At 52.6% G+C, this 16,710-nt stretch overlaps 5 protein-coding genes across 5 annotated transcripts; 1 reads left to right on the top strand and 4 right to left on the bottom strand.

Annotated features, from left to right (window-relative positions):
* The first annotated feature begins 172 nt into the window (after positions 1–172).
* PAB1 (Protein phosphatase PP2A regulatory subunit B) lies at positions 173–5,357 on the top strand. Its single transcript, XM_066116257.1, has 3 exons — positions 173–1,332; positions 1,435–3,561; positions 3,624–5,357. Exons 2-3 carry the CDS (start codon positions 1,466–1,468, stop codon positions 3,754–3,756), a joined length of 2,229 nt encoding a protein of 742 aa, XP_065978139.1. The 5' UTR covers positions 173–1,332; positions 1,435–1,465; the 3' UTR covers positions 3,757–5,357.
* On the bottom strand, positions 4,259–7,262 carry J3458_000644 (uncharacterized protein). Its single transcript, XM_066116256.1, has 3 exons — positions 5,948–7,262; positions 5,429–5,876; positions 4,259–5,354 (listed from the first exon to the last, which is right to left on the bottom strand). Exons 1-3 carry the CDS (start codon positions 6,438–6,440, stop codon positions 4,577–4,579), a joined length of 1,719 nt encoding a protein of 572 aa, XP_065978138.1. The 5' UTR covers positions 6,441–7,262; the 3' UTR covers positions 4,259–4,576.
* Positions 7,263–7,809: 547 nt separating this feature from the next.
* Positions 7,810–10,914, bottom strand: J3458_000643 (uncharacterized protein). Its single transcript, XM_007811635.2, has 3 exons — positions 9,245–10,914; positions 8,274–9,162; positions 7,810–8,207 (listed from the first exon to the last, which is right to left on the bottom strand). The coding sequence occupies exons 1-3, from the start codon at positions 10,356–10,358 to the stop codon at positions 8,036–8,038; spliced, it is 2,175 nt and encodes a 724-aa protein (XP_007809826.2). The 5' UTR covers positions 10,359–10,914; the 3' UTR covers positions 7,810–8,035.
* Positions 10,915–12,191: 1,277 nt separating this feature from the next.
* On the bottom strand, positions 12,192–13,617 carry J3458_000642 (uncharacterized protein). The gene is made up of 3 exons (XM_066116255.1): positions 13,305–13,617; positions 12,870–13,244; positions 12,192–12,804 (listed from the first exon to the last, which is right to left on the bottom strand). Exons 1-3 carry the CDS (start codon positions 13,551–13,553, stop codon positions 12,352–12,354), a joined length of 1,077 nt encoding a protein of 358 aa, XP_065978137.1. The 5' UTR covers positions 13,554–13,617; the 3' UTR covers positions 12,192–12,351.
* Positions 13,618–13,772: 155 nt separating this feature from the next.
* J3458_000641 (uncharacterized protein) lies at positions 13,773–16,105 on the bottom strand. Its single transcript, XM_066116254.1, has 2 exons — positions 14,844–16,105; positions 13,773–14,772 (listed from the first exon to the last, which is right to left on the bottom strand). Exon 2 carries the CDS (start codon positions 14,671–14,673, stop codon positions 14,335–14,337), a length of 339 nt encoding a protein of 112 aa, XP_065978136.1. The 5' UTR covers positions 14,674–14,772; positions 14,844–16,105; the 3' UTR covers positions 13,773–14,334.
* Between the last annotated feature and the right edge of the window lie 605 nt (positions 16,106–16,710).

The raw sequence follows: 16,710 nt of genomic DNA, 5'->3' as shown, positions 1-16,710 counted from the left end.
AAGAAAAGGCAAAATGCATGTGATGATGGATGATGGGCTGCTTCCTCTCAGTCATCGGCACGTAGTTTGAGCCGTTGGATGCGCACGTATATTGAACAGACACTATCCCGTACATAGTACAGCTTGGCCGTTTCTGTGGATGTGTGCGGATGTCTGACGCTAAAGAGAGTCTGTCTGTATGAAAAGTCACCAAACACGGAGAGTCGCAAGGGTGCCAGAATCCACGCTCATGCATCTACTCTGCGCTTCGGAGGCTGACGTTGCTCATTGGATGACAACAGAAGCTACTTCCATAATAAGCTGCTACCGCTGCTGCATTGTATTGTACATACGGGCTACACGCACATTGAACAGCTAAATTGCCAAATCAAAAGGCCGTGAGAAATTCAGGGTTTTCCTTGGCATTGAAGCCACTAAGCCAGTTCAAGGTCGGCAGTACGGGTTGGTTTGGTAGGCTCAATGTTTGGGTACATGCTGTGCAAGGGATGAGTGGCATCAGCCCTCATGCCGCCAAGTCGCCGCTTCCCCCGCAATCATGCCTTGCCCTCTGTGTCGGTACTTCGGTACTGTGCGCAAAAATCTTGGCTCACACTGTCAAGCTCCACCACAGACAAACAAATTTGGACTGTGCGTATGCGTCCACCCTGCACGCGGCCAAGGCTTAGATTATGTCAAATGTCAACAAAGGCGGTGGAGGTGGCTCACACAGCAGGGCTTGAAAGGTAACAGTGAAGTACCTCTGAGTACAGGCTGCACTGGCCGACCTCTGAAGCACTACAAAATCAACATTGGACTTATTGTTCAGAGCTACCTGGGTACCTGGGTACACAGCTCCTGCTACCAGCATCGCTGCATCAGCCACTCAAGCACTAGCCTGTGAAGAGACACTCCACATTCACCAGCCCGCCAGATTGTGGCCGCCTGCAAAGGGAAAAAAAAAATATCATCTCGAGAACAAAATTTCCTCTCCTCCTCTTTCTTCCCACCACCACCCTTTATCTCACATCAACCCAAAACCCAAACGCGAGTCGGTTCAGAGGTACGGTCCTAGACCTGATTCTCTGTCCTTGCTCTTGTTGAAACCAACTAAAAAACAATCCAAAAAAAAATTAAAAACCTCCCAAAAAACCACCCCTGCCCGTCCTGCCAGTGCGGACACGACTACAACTCTCAAATCAACACGCATAGTCTTTGGGTTAGCCTTCCACCGCTACTCAAGGTTTTTGTTGTTTTTTACGTGTCTACTTCTTTCTTCCGCCTCTGATATCCGAATTCCGAGTGCAGAACTTCTCCAGTCCTTTCTCTTGTCGTAAGACTAGTTTCGTTGAATTGGTTCGTCCCTCCTCTCTTTATCTCGTGGGAGCCCCCATCTCGGTCTTGCTCTTACCACAGGTCACCCGCCTGCTAACCTGAGAAACATCTTGTCGTCTCTAGACCATCGATCTTCCACGTTCTCGACATCAAAATGGCCGCCAACACCACCACTGGCGCTGTTGACCAGCTTGCCACCGACCTCACCAACACCTCCCTCAATGGCAGCGGCGATGCGAAGCCCACTGTCGACACCACCATTGGTGCTGCGGGCTCCGAAGACGCCTCTGCTCCCACTCCTAGCTCCGCTGCTCCTCATCCTCAGAACTCCGCCTCTCTCTACGTCGGAGAGCTTGATCCCTCTGTCACCGAGGCCATGCTCTTCGAGCTCTTCTCCCAAATCGGTGCTGTCGCCTCCATCCGTGTCTGCCGTGATGCCGTGACCCGTCGCTCTCTGGGCTACGCCTATGTCAACTACAACTCTACTGCTGATGGAGAGAAGGCCTTGGAGGAGCTCAATTACACCCTCATCAAGGGCCGCCCTTGCCGCATCATGTGGTCTCAGCGTGACCCTGCTCTCCGCAAGACTGGCCAGGGCAACGTCTTCATCAAGAACTTGGATGTCGCCATTGACAACAAGGCTCTCCATGATACCTTCGCTGCCTTTGGCAACATTCTGAGCTGCAAGGTTGCCCAGGACGAGAACGGTAACTCCAAGGGCTATGGTTTCGTCCACTACGAGACGGACGAGGCTGCTCACCAGGCCATCAAGCACGTTAATGGCATGCTTCTCAACGAGAAGAAGGTCTACGTCGGTCACCACATCCCGAAGAAGGACCGCCAGAGCAAGTTTGAGGAGATGAAAGCTAACTTCACCAACATTTACGTCAAGAACATCAGCACTGAGGCCTCGGATGACGAGTTCCGCGAGCTCTTTGAGAAGTATGGTGACATCACATCTTCTTCTCTGGCCCGTGACCAGGAGGGCAAGAGCCGTGGCTTCGGTTTTGTCAACTTCACCACCCATGAGAGCGCTGCCAAGGCTGTCGAGGAGCTCCACGGCAAGGACTTCCGTGGCCAGGACCTTTACGTTGGCCGTGCCCAGAAGAAGCATGAGCGTGAGGAGGAGCTGCGCAAATCATACGAGGCTGCTCGTCTGGAGAAAGCCAATAAGTATCAGGGTGTCAACCTCTACATCAAGAACCTTGATGACGATGTGGATGATGAGAAGCTGCGCCAGATGTTTGCCGAGTTTGGCCCTATTACCTCTGCCAAGGTGATGAGAGATGCTCCTTCCGATGGATCCGACGACGATAAGGAGAAGGAAGAAGACAACGAGAAAGAGCCCGAGGCCAAGGAGGAAGCTAAGGAGACCGAGGAGGAAGATGCCGACAAGAAAGCTGATAAGAAGGGTGACAAGAAGCTTGGTAAGAGCAAGGGCTTTGGTTTCGTCTGCTTCAGCAATCCTGATGATGCCACCAAGGCTGTTGCCGAGATGAATCAACGCATGATCAACGGCAAGCCCCTGTATGTTGCTCTGGCTCAGCGCAAGGATGTTCGCAAGAGCCAGCTCGAGGCCAGTATCCAGGCTCGCAACCAGTTGCGTATGCAGCAAGCTGCTGCCGCGGCCGGGATGCCTCAGCAGTACATGCAGCCTCCCGTTTTCTACGGCCAGCAGCCGGGCTTCATACCGCAAGGTGGCCGTGGTATGCCATTCCCTCAGCCTGGCATCGGCATGGGCGGTGTCCAGGGTGGTCGACCTGGTCAGTTCCCTGGTTACCCCCAGCAAGGTGGCCGTGGTGCTGTTCCTCAGCAGATCCCCCCCAACATGTACGGTATGCCCGGACAATTTCCTCCCCAGTATGGCCAACCCGGTACTCCTCAGTTCATGGCTGCTATGCAGGCTCAGCAGGCTGCCATGGGTGGTCGCGGCGCTCCTCAGGGTGGCCGCGGTGTGCCTCCTCCTAACGCTGGTCCTGGTGGTATGCCTGGATACCCACCCAACAATCGCCAGGGTGCTGGCCGTGGAAATGGCCGCAACAACAACGCCAACGGTCCCAATCAGGCTGGCCGGGGCGAGGGAAATAATACCTCTGTGCTGCAGGCTCAGCTTGCCGGTGCTCAACCCGCCCAGCAGAAGCAGATCCTGGGTGAGATCATCTTCCCAAAGATTCAGGCCATTAATTCTGAGCTTGCCGGAAAGATCACTGGTATGCTCTTGGAGATGGAGAACAGTGAGCTCGTCAACCTGTAAGCGTTTCCCCATGATACACATTCCTTTATTTATCTAGTCTAAACTAACACACTCATAGGATTGAGGATGACGTTGCTCTAAAGGCCAAGGTCGACGAGGCACTTGCCGTCTACGACGAGTACGTCAAATCACAGGGCAACGAAGGTGCCGAGGCGGGAGAAGCCAAGAAGGGGGAAGAGACCAAGGCTTAAAACGACCAAAAGTCGAGGCCTTGTCACCAATTTTTTTCAAAAGTTAAATGATATTCCTTTTGTTTGATTTCCTTTGTTAATATTCTTTCAGCTTCGTGCTGAACTCCTATTTCTGGGTGTGGTTTATTTTTCGGACAAGATGGTGGGGGGCAGGAACATTTTTACGCGCCGGCTTGTGGCCCATATATCCGAAAGGTTTGCATTATGTACAGATAGACTTCTTTGCTATGTCTTGCTCCGCGAAGGAACGGAGACACTGTCCTCCAAGTGAGGAGAGCAAATTGAAACGCTACTTGCTTACCCGGCGCGGTGGCAGTGTAGCCAAAGGACGACGGGTGGAGCTCGTTTTAAGAGGCGTTGGAAGGTTGTTGGTTTTTGTGAAGAACCGCCTGAAGTAGGCTTATACCCCTTGACAGACGGACAGGCCTGCGTTGTGAGAGGCCAAATTGACAAAAGAAGAAGCTTATGATAGTAAGAGATCGAATAAATGATTTTCTGAAACATGTCGGTCCTTTGTATGGGGAGGCGGATGTGCTGACGAGCCAGACTTTTGAGATCCCAATGATTGTGCTCCAAAGGTGATGAATACTGATGGAATGCTGGATACTACAAACATAGACGAACCAAAAAGTTGCCAGTGCCAGGCTTACGCCGTCGGGGCTATCAACGCCAGCCTCATCCAAACGAGTCGTTGCTCTTCACAAAAACGGTAACGCAAATAAATATTTCCAAGCCCTCAAAATCAAATCAGGCCCTTTTATTTCCATCGACAAACCATACGCCCAATCCCACAAACTTTGCGGGCGAAGCTGCGCACAAACTACATCGGCCCAGCGTCAAGGTGATGCCCCTCATCAATCTCATGATAGACATATTTGCGGCTCCTATCAATCGAGTACAACGTCTCCATGACTTTGGTCTTCTGCTGACTCCTCACATCAGACAAGTAGTCCCTGACTTGAACGATGCCCCGTATCTGATCCTCCAGAGTGAGGGTCGATGAATTGAGGCCCCGAACGAGTTGACTGGCCAATTTGCCACGCAGACTCTCGAGGGACGACTTCAAGGTGAGCAATTTTCCGTGATGGCCGACTAAATTGCCCTTGTTACGGATAGTTTTGGACCGAACGTCATGTAGTAGGGCGCGGTTCTTCTCGAACTTGCGCAGTTCAGCGGCTCGGGGGCCGAGGATGCGCGCCCACAGGCCGGAGAGGAGCTCGGCTTGGAATTCCTCCTGGGTGGATGTCTCATGGGCGACTGTGCGGGCGAGCTTGAGGAAGTGCGCGTCAATGTCGTCGAAGAGGGCGAATAAGGAGACAGAGTTCTCGAGCTCGGCTTGGATGGCTTCCTCGAGGGTGGAGAGGAAGCTGTTGAAGAGGAGTTGGACCATGCGTTGTTCGCGCTGGGGGTTGGACATGCCGAACATGGTGGTTGTGAGGCGACCGAGGCGCGTGGGGTGGCCGTGGGCGTCTTCGAGGACGGCTGTGGTTGTGAGGAAGTTATGGATGTTGTCGTACGCGTGGGAGAGGGAAGAAGGGGGTGGGCGGGAGTTGAGGCGGTCGAGGTGCATTTTTGCCCATTCCATGACACTGAGGATGCTGGTGGGCGAGGGCGAAGTTAGTTTCTGTGGATGGTGAAAAGGAGGGGGGTTAATGAGTTGTGTGTATTATACCTGTCGATGTCGCCGTCAACGTGGGTGTGGAACTTGGTCAGTTCAAGCACAAGCTTCTTCATGGCCTCGCTAATAGAATCTAGGTTGTCGACAATGATTTCCGCGTCGGCCATCCCGCTTACTCGCACAGACTCGGCGAGGTCCCAGACAGCAATACTCGTTGACTGGAGGTCCTTGACATGTGCGACGGCGGGCTCTGAGAAATAGATGAGGGGCTCGAAGGAGCGTGCGATCCCGGCGACTTTGACTAGATCGCCGACTGGTCGTGGTGCTGCTGGCTTGACCAACACTCTGAGGGTTGATATAGAGAGAATGGCGACTAGGATGCCCGATACAATCGACATCCAGCCTTTGGTTAGAGCGCGGTACCGTCGCTGTGCGAACAAGACAGCGGCTTCTATGGGCTTTGTTCGTTGTTGGACTTCTGCACGGACGGCGAAGCGGAAATCTGGGGTATAAATGTTAGCGCTTCGTGACGTCAGGTACACAAGTATATTGCAAATGATATAAAGGACTTACAATTATCTGGTCCTGGTGAGTCTCTTGAACTAATCTTGGGTGTAGTAGGACTAATACTTTCCACCTTCAACGTCACATCTTCACCTCTTTCTGGGCTTGGACTTCGTCCCTTCTCCGGACTCTGGCTTCCCGCCGGTAACCTGGTTCGAATCGCCTGTTGGAGAACATCATTCCCAACATCGTCGTCATCCGAGTCGCTCACATCTGAGCCCGGCGATGTTTCTCTACTAAGCTGTCGCTGCCGCTCTGGCAGACGAGGGTGTTGCTTCCAGAAGCCGCGGCTCCGGCCGCCGTTGCCGAGTCTCCGCCATGCCGGCGGCGAGAACCCACCGGCTGAACCGGTGTCTGAGTCCTCGAGATCCTCCGCTGCTGGCTCGCTTGGGGGCGCTGACGAGTGGCGCATCGAAATCGGGCTGACTGGAGGTTCGAAGTCCCGTAAGGAGGCGTCGAGGTCGTCTAGGGGTTCGACCTCCTCTGTTGGTGGTGATGTCATTGCTAACAGAGTTCGAATATGCGCTGTTGCTTGCTAAATGGCGCGCCACAACAATTGACTGATCCTGCAGAACAAGTTGGCGACCTTGTGGAGGAGGGGGCAGAGGCTTGTCAATAGTATAAGCGCTCCTACGCTGAGGTGTCGGCAGTACCGGCAGAGAGGGGAGTGAAGGAAACCTTGGTAAAGTGAACCGCGGAATGCGGAACGATATCTTTGGGAGGTAGAGAACGACGAGGACGAAGATGACAATAACTGTGGCTAGCCACGTACTTGGCGCAACGGTGATGCTGATAAGTGAAACGTTGTTATTGACAGTGACAAGCGAAGGCATGGAGCCTTTGAAGAACATCTGGCAGCGATGGCGATGTCGGCGGCCTGGATCAAAGTGAACATGGACCTCTCCCTCTCCCTCTGTCTCTCTCTCTTATGACCACCAGCCTGGGTTACTCTCTGGTCTCGGCACGAGCATTAAAGATGCAGCAGGACGGGCTTTCTTCGAGGGACACCGTGACCCGGTGAGCCAAGAGCCCGTTCCGTCGTCCACTTGAGCTGTTGGCACCGTAGCCAGCCAGTTCTGGATCTTTGCGGTGTGGAAATCCAAAACCAAAGCCCCGGACTAATTGTTGGTCCTCAGTACTCTGCGTGGTCAAATAGCGATGTCGTCGTGGTAGTCAGCGACCGTATGGGTTTGCAAAAGAGGGAAAAAGAAATCAGAGGAGGCTTCAGTCCGGGGGTGTCCATTAGATACGAGGGCATCTTGAAGGCTCGCCCACTCACACTTGGGCCTCTTGTTTGGGCCTCTCTGCCCATTTCACGGAGAAGGACCAGGGTGGTGGGATGCTGCGGGATGCTGTGAGCATTTCGAAATCAAGAGGTTGGGGAGTCGTGGGGCCAGGGGAGGCCAGGGCAGCCATACACAGCCCAGGAGCTTCCCTTTTACACGGCCGCTGGCCAATCACCTCCCACGTTTGGGCCATCCAATCACTCGCTTGTCGCAGACCAACTACCTAGTCCGGAGTAGTACGGAGTAGTAGTTATAGTTCACAATCGCCGGTGCAGAAAGCCCTTCAGCTTCCACAGACTGGCCTTCCCCACGGGCCTCGAAATTTCCGGTTGCGGCTCATTTTGTTCAGTATTTTGTACAGAGTCATGCCTCTGACGGCATTCCATCCTTGATGGAGCCGACGCATGTCCTCGAGTGGGTTCCAGTGGGCGGGATGGGCGCGGGATGGCGGGTGGCAGGTGGCAGGTGGCAGGTCGAGAGGCGGGGCAGCTCCAACCATGTCCAGAAGGCCGTATATACGTACCCTTGACCTCTGCCGCTCAACTACGCCGTAATACCATCACATCATCTGCTTTCCTTCCCCTTGCCAACTTCACCACCACCAACGCCTCCAAAGGTCACGAGATGCAATGTTAAAACACCCTTTTGATCGCATGTATGTATTTCTGCTGTATCGCTATCGTATTCCGTAATGTCAACCCATGCATACACCCAGACAAGTCAAAGAGCGGAATACCATCTTCCTTCCGTGTTTCCGCAACCTCCACAAGGTGCCGAAAAAGCACCATCCCCCCCATTCACGTCAACGCTCCTAGTCAATCTTGGCATTTGCCAAACTACGGGCCGCCGGGTTGCTAATATTGTTCACCTGCTTGACGGCCTTTTGTTTGTACTTGCTCTGCTTTCGGAGCCTCTTCCTTGCCACCATGACTGGCACTGAACTCTTTGTCACGAGATAGTTGGAGAATGATCCCAGGATGACACTGATTAATTGCGCGTCTTGTTAGTCGTGAGCCCACAAAACATGCCAGTTCCGGTTCAACACTTACCCTTTCAAGGCACTGCGACCTCTGCTACCGATGACCACCAACGTTGGGTTGATGACATCAATCACTTCTGTGATCAAGTGTCGCGGATTCTTGCAATGTAGTACCTCCACAATAACTCTGACTTGCAAGCGAGTCTTTCTCAACAGCCGCAATACCTTGTCCGTCATTTTCTGGATTGCACGTGATCGTTCCTCTATCGCTCTCTGATTTTCACCTCTCTGGGACGGCGCCGGCGAAGCCCCTGGTGTCCTATTCCCTCCCGCCGAGTCGGCGCGCGTATGTAGTGCCGAGGCCCGTTTTAACTCAACAACAGGCGTCACCGGTGCGGGCATGCCTTTCGCATTTGTGACTGTGTTGATGGCTGCTGCTTGCTCTTTCATGGCTTTTGGATCGTCCGGCACAAGTGAGCCTTCGCCGGTCACTATGCCGGTTTCTTCATCCACGCAATAAATCGCTATCAAGGTGTCGCCGTCGCGCAGAACTGTTCCAATAGCCCATTCCAGAGCGTGAGTCGACTCGTCGCTCAAATCTGTTGCCACCAAGTACTTCCGTACTCTCTGCTTCTCGTCGTCAGCTGACTGCACCGTCTTATGATAATCTCCACGGTAGATGATGCGGATAGAACGATGCGAGTCTGGAGCAGTCAAGATATTGGTCATTGAGAAACCTAAATTCTGTGCTCGCTTGATGTCGTCCATATCAGCTTCCTCATCCGAGTCAAACATGGATGGCGTTGCGGAAGTAGGATTCTGATCGTAGCTGGTATTAGGGTGAATCCCGCCTTTGGCTGGCTTGACTGTGTCGCCCGATGAGTTGGTAATCTTAATTTCAGGTTCCAGAAGAGATCTGTAGGTGTAGGTTTGGCTCTGCTTTTGGGCGATTTTCGATCCTGGAGAAACTGGTTAGACATTGACAAACATGGCACCTCGTGTCCAGGGTCAAGTCATTCACCGGTGCTTGATAAAACTTACGTTCTTCGTCCGCAGCAGCCAACAAACTCAAAGTTTGGCGGTCACCTTGGCCAGACCGAGATCGGGATTTGCTATTCTCCCCTTCTTCGTGGGCATCTGGGTTCAGCGACCTTGGGGCCGTCTTACGGCCACGGTCTTCGTCGTCAGATGAAAACGCCTCCTCGTCTTCGCTGGATTCTAGGTGCTCGCCATCCGGACCAAGGTAGTCTTTTATGAGCCGACCCTCACCAACATCGTCAGACCGTTTCCTCATTGGCAACTGCGCCAAGCTTCCACTAGAAAATGCCAAGTTTGCATCCGACAACCTGCGGTAAGCGTTGTTGATATCCACAACCTGTCCGTCGTCCAACACTACTCTGTTTGGAGATAGAAGAGGGGAGAAAGTCGCTGGTGATCGAGAGCGAGCTGCCCACCTCTCATGGGGAGATTTCGACTTGGGATGCCCTAGTCGACCACCGGCAGAAGAATTTCGTCCTCTATCACCTGGCAGCTGAAGACTGCTCAAGTCAGCACCACGGAGTGCCTCTCCTAGTACCCCTGTGCCCGGCAATCTTTTGCTGCTGCTGCTTTGTTGCAGTCTCTTCGACCCAACATGACCGGAATATTGAGGAAGAATACCCGAGAACTGGTACTCGGACGTTTTGTCGAGACGTACTCCTGCTCGCGGCCCAAATTCTGCGGGCTTGAATGCAGCATCTGACGACCTTCGTGGGTAATATGAGCCTTGGGATGAGGCGGAATGCGTCTTGAAGATTGGTTCATTGGGGGTTGCCGGACTGGAGCTTCTGCCATGGACCGATCCAGGAGGCGATGGAGCGGCTATATCAAGCATACTTCGCACAGGCGCCTGCGTGGTAATGACTGGTGCACCAATATCCAACATGCTCCTCACGGGAGCCTGCGTTGTGACGCCATGCGAAGAGCTTTCGGGTTCCTCCTCGATATCTAACATGCTCCGAACAGGCGATCGCGGGGCCGTAGTATACGGCGATGACGAGCGCATCCTAGTTGGGGAGGTAGGGGTGTTGAGATTCTTGTTCTCCAAGAGCGCAAGCACTTCCTGCCGCTCCATGTCAAGCATGGCGTCGATGCTCATGGGACGATGACCCGACATTTTGGCGATGATGTCGGACTAGGCAAAGCGCTTTTACACAATCGGCAACAGAACAAGATTGACGAGTGGGTTTATGGGTGCTTCAGAACCTCCAGAGGCTCAAGATTGATGAGTGCGCCTGTGATGAAACGCCAAGGCAGTGGGCCGTTGGATGGCCTGGTGCGAAAAGCAAGCAGGACAAAATATTGCGTGTGTTGATGAGGGAGCTGAGGCAGGGAGCGGCTTCTAAGTCTTAGCGCGAGAGCCTTCGGGGAACACGACGCTTCGTCGAATCAACTTGGGGCCAGAATGGCATTGTGATAATGCGCAGTTTGATGAAATCACAGCTTCTGGCAGGCGTTGAAACCTGTCAGAGTTGCAAGCCAGACGGAGAGAAAACAGCGGTTTGCTCTCTACAGTCGAGATTACAGTCGAGAGGGGACACACGACGCAACAAAAAAAGAAAGGCCGGCACAACAGACGGGGATGCGGATGGCTGCAACAAGTCGGTTGTGTCGAGACAGAGTCGAGGGCGAGGGTGATGAAGCTGGTGAGCGTGGGCGGGAGGAGGGAGGAAGAGAAGTCTGGTTGAAGGAAGTGGAGGTGGGACTCTAAGGCTGTGTCTGTTGCGATACCAACTGGTAGTCGCAGGTTGTTGCAAGCTAGCAGCTCGGGATGTGCCCTAGAACAGCCGGGAACCTGGAGAGTGTCGGCCTGGGGCTTCGAGCACAGGGATTAAGGTCTGGGTGACGAGTGGCGCCGCGCGGCTGGTGGGCTGGCGCTACCCCGTACATACAGTAGGTACCTAGGTACTTAAGTATGTACCTCAACACTCTGTACAGTCTGGTACATATGCACTACGTAATAAGGCACCTTAGCAACTGCCCGGGCGACTGGGCGCTGTGGAATACTACCAGACTTGACTGGGCATTGTTCACTGTACCTGTCCCAGTAGGCATCTAGGTACCTAGGTAGGTAGGCACCTACTGGAGGTGTGCAAATTATTATCTGCACATCTGGTGTCAACTGAAGGCTTGTGAGTGCCGGGCGTCGACGAGATCAATTGATGCTTCACTGCTCGGCCAATCCCATCCTTCAATGTTCGTGCCCGCTCAGAGCGACAAGACCCGGCTGACCGAGGCAAGCATCTGGTAAAGCAACCAGACCCCTCTAGCCCCTCGAACAACAGCCTGGTTGGTGGCACTTTAGCGCTAGGGACACATCTGCCGTCCAGATGTCTCCTCTTCAATTCCGTCAATACTCGGTTCGCCCTAGAACTCAACACTGCCAAAAGACAGACACTACGCACTTTTCGTTCAATGGTTGCAGCTCCTGTGGCGATGCACCGGGGTCTCTGGATCCTCAAAGGTACAGTGCAGCTTTGTCAATTCACTACGTAGTCATGAGACGGAGAGAACACGACGGACGACTTTTTTTTTTCAACTTATTTTCTTTTTTTTTACAATAATTGTAACAAAATTGCTGTTTCACAATCGCTCAATGCCGTTGTGGACTTGCCCAGCGGGCGTCTTGCTTCCTCCTATCCGGTCCCCTCCCATCTCCTTCTGCATGGAGGTTAATAAAAGCTTAAAGTACGGAGTACGGAGCCTGAAAAACTGGATGGGGAATCACATGATCCCACAGCAATGGGCTGGCCCCTGCCAGCCGGGGCCGGGCCACGTTGGTCTGTTGTCTGACTCGTTCGTCCAATGCCCCCATCTGATTATTAGAACATGTCAATTGCCGTGATGAATCTTTGTACGACTTGGAACAAGCTCTGCGTAGCGGGCCTGTTGTAAGGGCCTTTGCATCAGATCACTTTGCACCGAGATGCATGTAATTTTGCACTGCATGTACTCTGTAGCTTCGCTTGTATTTTTGAATCCGCTCCTATAATTTACAAGTATGCCCTTTGACATTCCCAAACAACACCATGTTGAGGGAGGGGTTTGCACCGACATATGCAGCCAATACAAGGTAATATACAAACTACGCAGCGGGCTGCTACGTTTCTTTACATCTTCCTCTTGACTTTGAGCTTTTTGGAGCTCACGTTGGCTCGGGCAGCTGTGCCCAGCTTGTGAACTTGCTTCCTCTTTTCCCACACGCTTGACCGTCCTTCCACCACGGCGATGATCTCCTCTGCAATCCGGTGGGGGAACTGGTTCTTGCCGCTGCCCTTGGAGGGCTTCTTCTCAATCACATCCAGGATCCACTTCACCGCCATCCGCCTTCGTTGCCGAACCGCCAGGGGTACGGGCAGTTCGAGCGCGCGACCGCCGCCACCAGCACCCGCGATATTCCGCACCTTGAGCAACGGCGCTACCGAGTCGATGGCGATTGTGATGTAGAGAACAGGATTCAATGGTAGGTGGGATGCCGGCGGTGTGCCAGGTAGGAGTGGGAATTTCGGACTGTAGATGGGAGCTGGGGCCGTTCGGAGAAAGTTCATTACCGTTGCCACGTTCTGGAGAGAGCTGGGGTGAGTAATTGGCCGCCATGCTGAGCCCTATTGGTAGAGATATCACATACTCTTTGAGCAACACTAAGTTTGCCATCTCGCATAAGCAGTCGAGTGAGCTGCTCCAGGACCGGGTGGTATCTTTGCTTCATATTGAAACCCTCCGGGTACGGCTTCCTGGGCAGCCCGAATTTGTGGCCTGGATTTTGGATATCACCGCCTTGGCCTATGGACAACTGCGCCGGTTCAGATGCTTGCGACCTGGCTATGAGTGCTTCCGCTTCCGTCGGGGGAGGAATGGTGCCTTCTCGGTAGAGTGCTTCTTCTTGAGCTGCTGTCAAAACCCCCTCTGTCTGACTAGTCGCGGGTCGGCCGCCGTAAAAAATTTGCTCCAAGGCTGCATCACTCAGAGTCTCTATATGTGAATTATCAGGGCCTTGGCTTGTCTGGTTGCCCAATTGTTAACACGCTTCTTGAATGTCTCGAGCATAGGGGAAGAAGCTCACTTCTTGTGGCGCAGGAGGGGTTGATTGCTTGCCAAGATTCGTAGCCGATGCATTGGCCTTCAAATTTGATGACATATTGCCATTTCTCGCCGCATCTCCGGAAGTTGTTGGATGTCCATTGGTATCGGCCGAATATGATCGAAAGACGCTCGCTGCAGGCCGGAAAGATTCCCTGCCATGTTGAGCAACTGGTCTTGTGCACACAGCTAGAGCTCTGCATGCCCCCAGTAACCTCGTCCTTGGAGACATGATGACCCTCCGACCTAGGGAATTTGTTCTGGAGTAGGTTCCAAGACTCCTTGCTTTTCGCGTCACCACTATAATATCGCGACGAAATTTACAGCGACTGAACAGCGGTTGTCGGAATAAGACCGGTCCGGCTCATGTGCACGTATTACATAATCACCCTTTTTCCAAAGGCCCACCACGAACTACGTCCTAAGCCGAATCCCGTCTCCAATCGTGCACATCAAGACAAAAACAAGAGAAGCTCACATGAAAATATATCGCCAAAGCCAACCCTATCTATACGTAGCTTAGGAGATTGGCCACATGCTCTGATGAAAGATCCTCAACATCCTCTGTCTGACTCAAGCAGAGACTGAAGAACTTCCTGGGCTCACCTCTCCTCACTCAGTGCCATAGGAAGCGACTTGAGTCGTCCTTTCAATTCATAACGGCTGACAAAATGCGACAATATATTTTTTTTATTTAATCCTTGTAAGATATCTATTTCTTTCCAGTGAAGCATTTCTTTAGTGATGAAGTCAAACCCATATTCTGTTCTGAGTTTGCGCCAAATCATACTCAACCAATCCTTTACAATATCCATGTATCAATACATCTGTTTTTAAAAAGGTTCGCTTTTTTTTTTTGGCCCTATTGAGGTCGGAGACGCCCATAAAGAAAGAATAAGAAACAGCCATTGGCTTGTCGCCTCCCCCAAGACGTGCGACGAAGCATATGACTGGGCAATAATGCTTCAACATGAATGGGTCATGTGATCTGTTGATATTGTTTTCCATTTCCTTTACAATAAAAAAAGGAAAAGATAAAGATAAAGAGAATCCCTGGCGCCGTTCCCATGGTGTGTTGTCCTTTCCGGTGCCAAGAGGCACATTTTCGTCACCATTATAACTCCAATTTCGACCGAAACGCTGAGAAAGCAAATCAAAGCTAATGGATGAAGACACAACAAAACACTGATATCGAAAAATTCACTAAAAAGAATCAATCCAAAAACTTGGAGGACGGTTTTAGTACGACCATGCCGATAAGTGGGCGAGAATCCATCACCAGTTAACCCAGGGCTGGCTGGAGGATTGACTAGAGGCTGTGACGAGCCAGTTGACTGCGCATTCTGCGGCATCTTCTCTGGCGTTATTTAGGTTCTTGCCGTCGTACCAGTATCTCGCTGCCAGTGTCTGACCATGAACAGTTACTCTGCTAGACCAAGCAGTTCGTCCACCTGAGACGCGTCATGGATTAGTACCCGGACACTCGTGGTGACAAACTGAGAGGTCGTGGGACGCATCTTACCTCGGCGGTCAGAAACAATTTGGAAAACAGGGGGCATCAGCTGCGCATCGCGACAAAATTCTGGAAGGGACGCTTAGTTGAATGTTATGAACGAAAAAAAAAAAAAAAACTGATGGTATTTGTAACCTTCTAATCTCTCCTGCCATGGGCAGGTGCTCGAGCCAGAGGAGCCGCTAGAACCACTCGAGCTGTAAGTAGGCGATGGGGCCATCATCGATACGGGTTGGGCGATAAAGGCAGCCAAGTATGTAGTGGAGGAAGTTTGACGAAAGTCCTGGTTCTCTCAGGACCGCCTGATGCAAGAGAGTATGTGAAAGCTTAAGAGCAATAGATCGGGTGAGAGACTGGCATGAATCTGATGGAAGAAGTCAGACACAGCGTGGGGTCTGCCTAGATTGCGACAGCGGCCGGGGTCTCAGAAGTTTTGGGAGACGCAATACCGTGCCTCTTCGGGGGGTCTTTTAGGTCTTATATATTCTCTCGATGTATGTACCAGTGAGACGGGTGAGGAATGTCGTAGGCCGGATGAGGCTTGAGAAGGTAGCGAGAAGATATATGGTGTTACTTTGTGGGAGACGCGACACAACGAGTGCTTGGTCGCGAGCTGTCGTCAGACCAAGTTTGTGTGAAGCTTGACCTCGAGGACAGCAGACGTGGACGTATAGAAGGCTGGAAAGAGCTGGCGGGTTTGTAACTTGTACAGAATGTGTTGTCGCGGGAGACTGCATTGGATGAAATATGAGGATAGGAGAAAAGGAGAAGACTATGACGGAACGGGACGAGCAACAAAGACGAGAAAGTCGGGCTCGACGCTGGGTCCAATGCCGAAGAAGGAACTACAACATGCAATCGCTCAAAGCCCAGGGACATGAGGAAAAGACTTGGTGCTCGGTAATTTCACAGGGGGACTCTGGGGACTCTAACGACTCTGTCTGGCTCGTTTCTTTTTTCCTCTCCGTTCGATGAGATGGCGGGGGGGTGCGGGTGCACAATGTGATTCCGGGAAAAGTCAGTCAGCCCCGGGTTGAAAGTCTCTCACGCTGTTCATGTCGCCCATGTTGCCCATGTTGCCTCGAACAAGGGGATTGACACGGATAGATACCCATCACTGCACCGTGCCCTGACATCTGGAATTAACCAAGTTGGTTCGAGCCACGATGGGCGCCGTTGATGGGTCGTTGGCGGACGGGGGTCACATCCTCGGTGGTGGGCGTGGCGTGTGAGCGGGAAAGTCGATAAACGTACGAAAGCCTCTATGCTCCGTATCAGCTACAGTGTCCTCATAGTGCAAACAAACCATACCAAGGCCAGCATTGAAAAGTCAGTCCGTCAATCCGTCAACCGGCAGGCCGGCGGCGAGGGAGCGGCGACAGGGGCGTCCATTGCCGGGACCAGGGTGAAGGGATGGGGAGCATGCATTAGCTGGCGCCAACCCAGCACTCGGGAACTGGAACTACCCAGGAGGGAGCATGTCGGACGTAGTAACTATGTATTGTGAATGGGCGACGATGTCTCTTCTCTTATGACACAGCTTCTTGAGTTGATGGCCCATGATTGCCGACATGGTCCGCCGTCCGCCGTGCCTTGCTTGCCCTGACCAGGCTTCCAGGAGGCCGGTCCTAGTCTGCGGGGAGAGAGACTGTAACGGCGTCCGGCTTGAAGTTCTCGGACTTCGACACTTCACGCCTCAGACTCACGGGTCCGGATACGTGCTGAAATGCTATACGGCACAATGACACAATTGCCATGAGCTAAAAAGAACACAGCATGTTGGGCATTCACAGGGCACACAACCCCCACAAGATATTGGGTTCTCACTGTCCAAGAAGGCGATCAGCAACCCAAAGTTCACCCCCAACAGCACACA

The sequence above is a fragment of the Metarhizium acridum genome, assembly GCF_019434415.1.
Source record: "Metarhizium acridum strain ARSEF 324 chromosome Unknown scaffold_1, whole genome shotgun sequence".
Classification (NCBI taxonomy): Eukaryota; Fungi; Ascomycota; class Sordariomycetes; order Hypocreales; family Clavicipitaceae; genus Metarhizium; species Metarhizium acridum.
The sequence above is the reverse complement of the archived record's forward strand: the minus strand, read 5'-3'. Positions and strand labels throughout refer to the sequence as shown.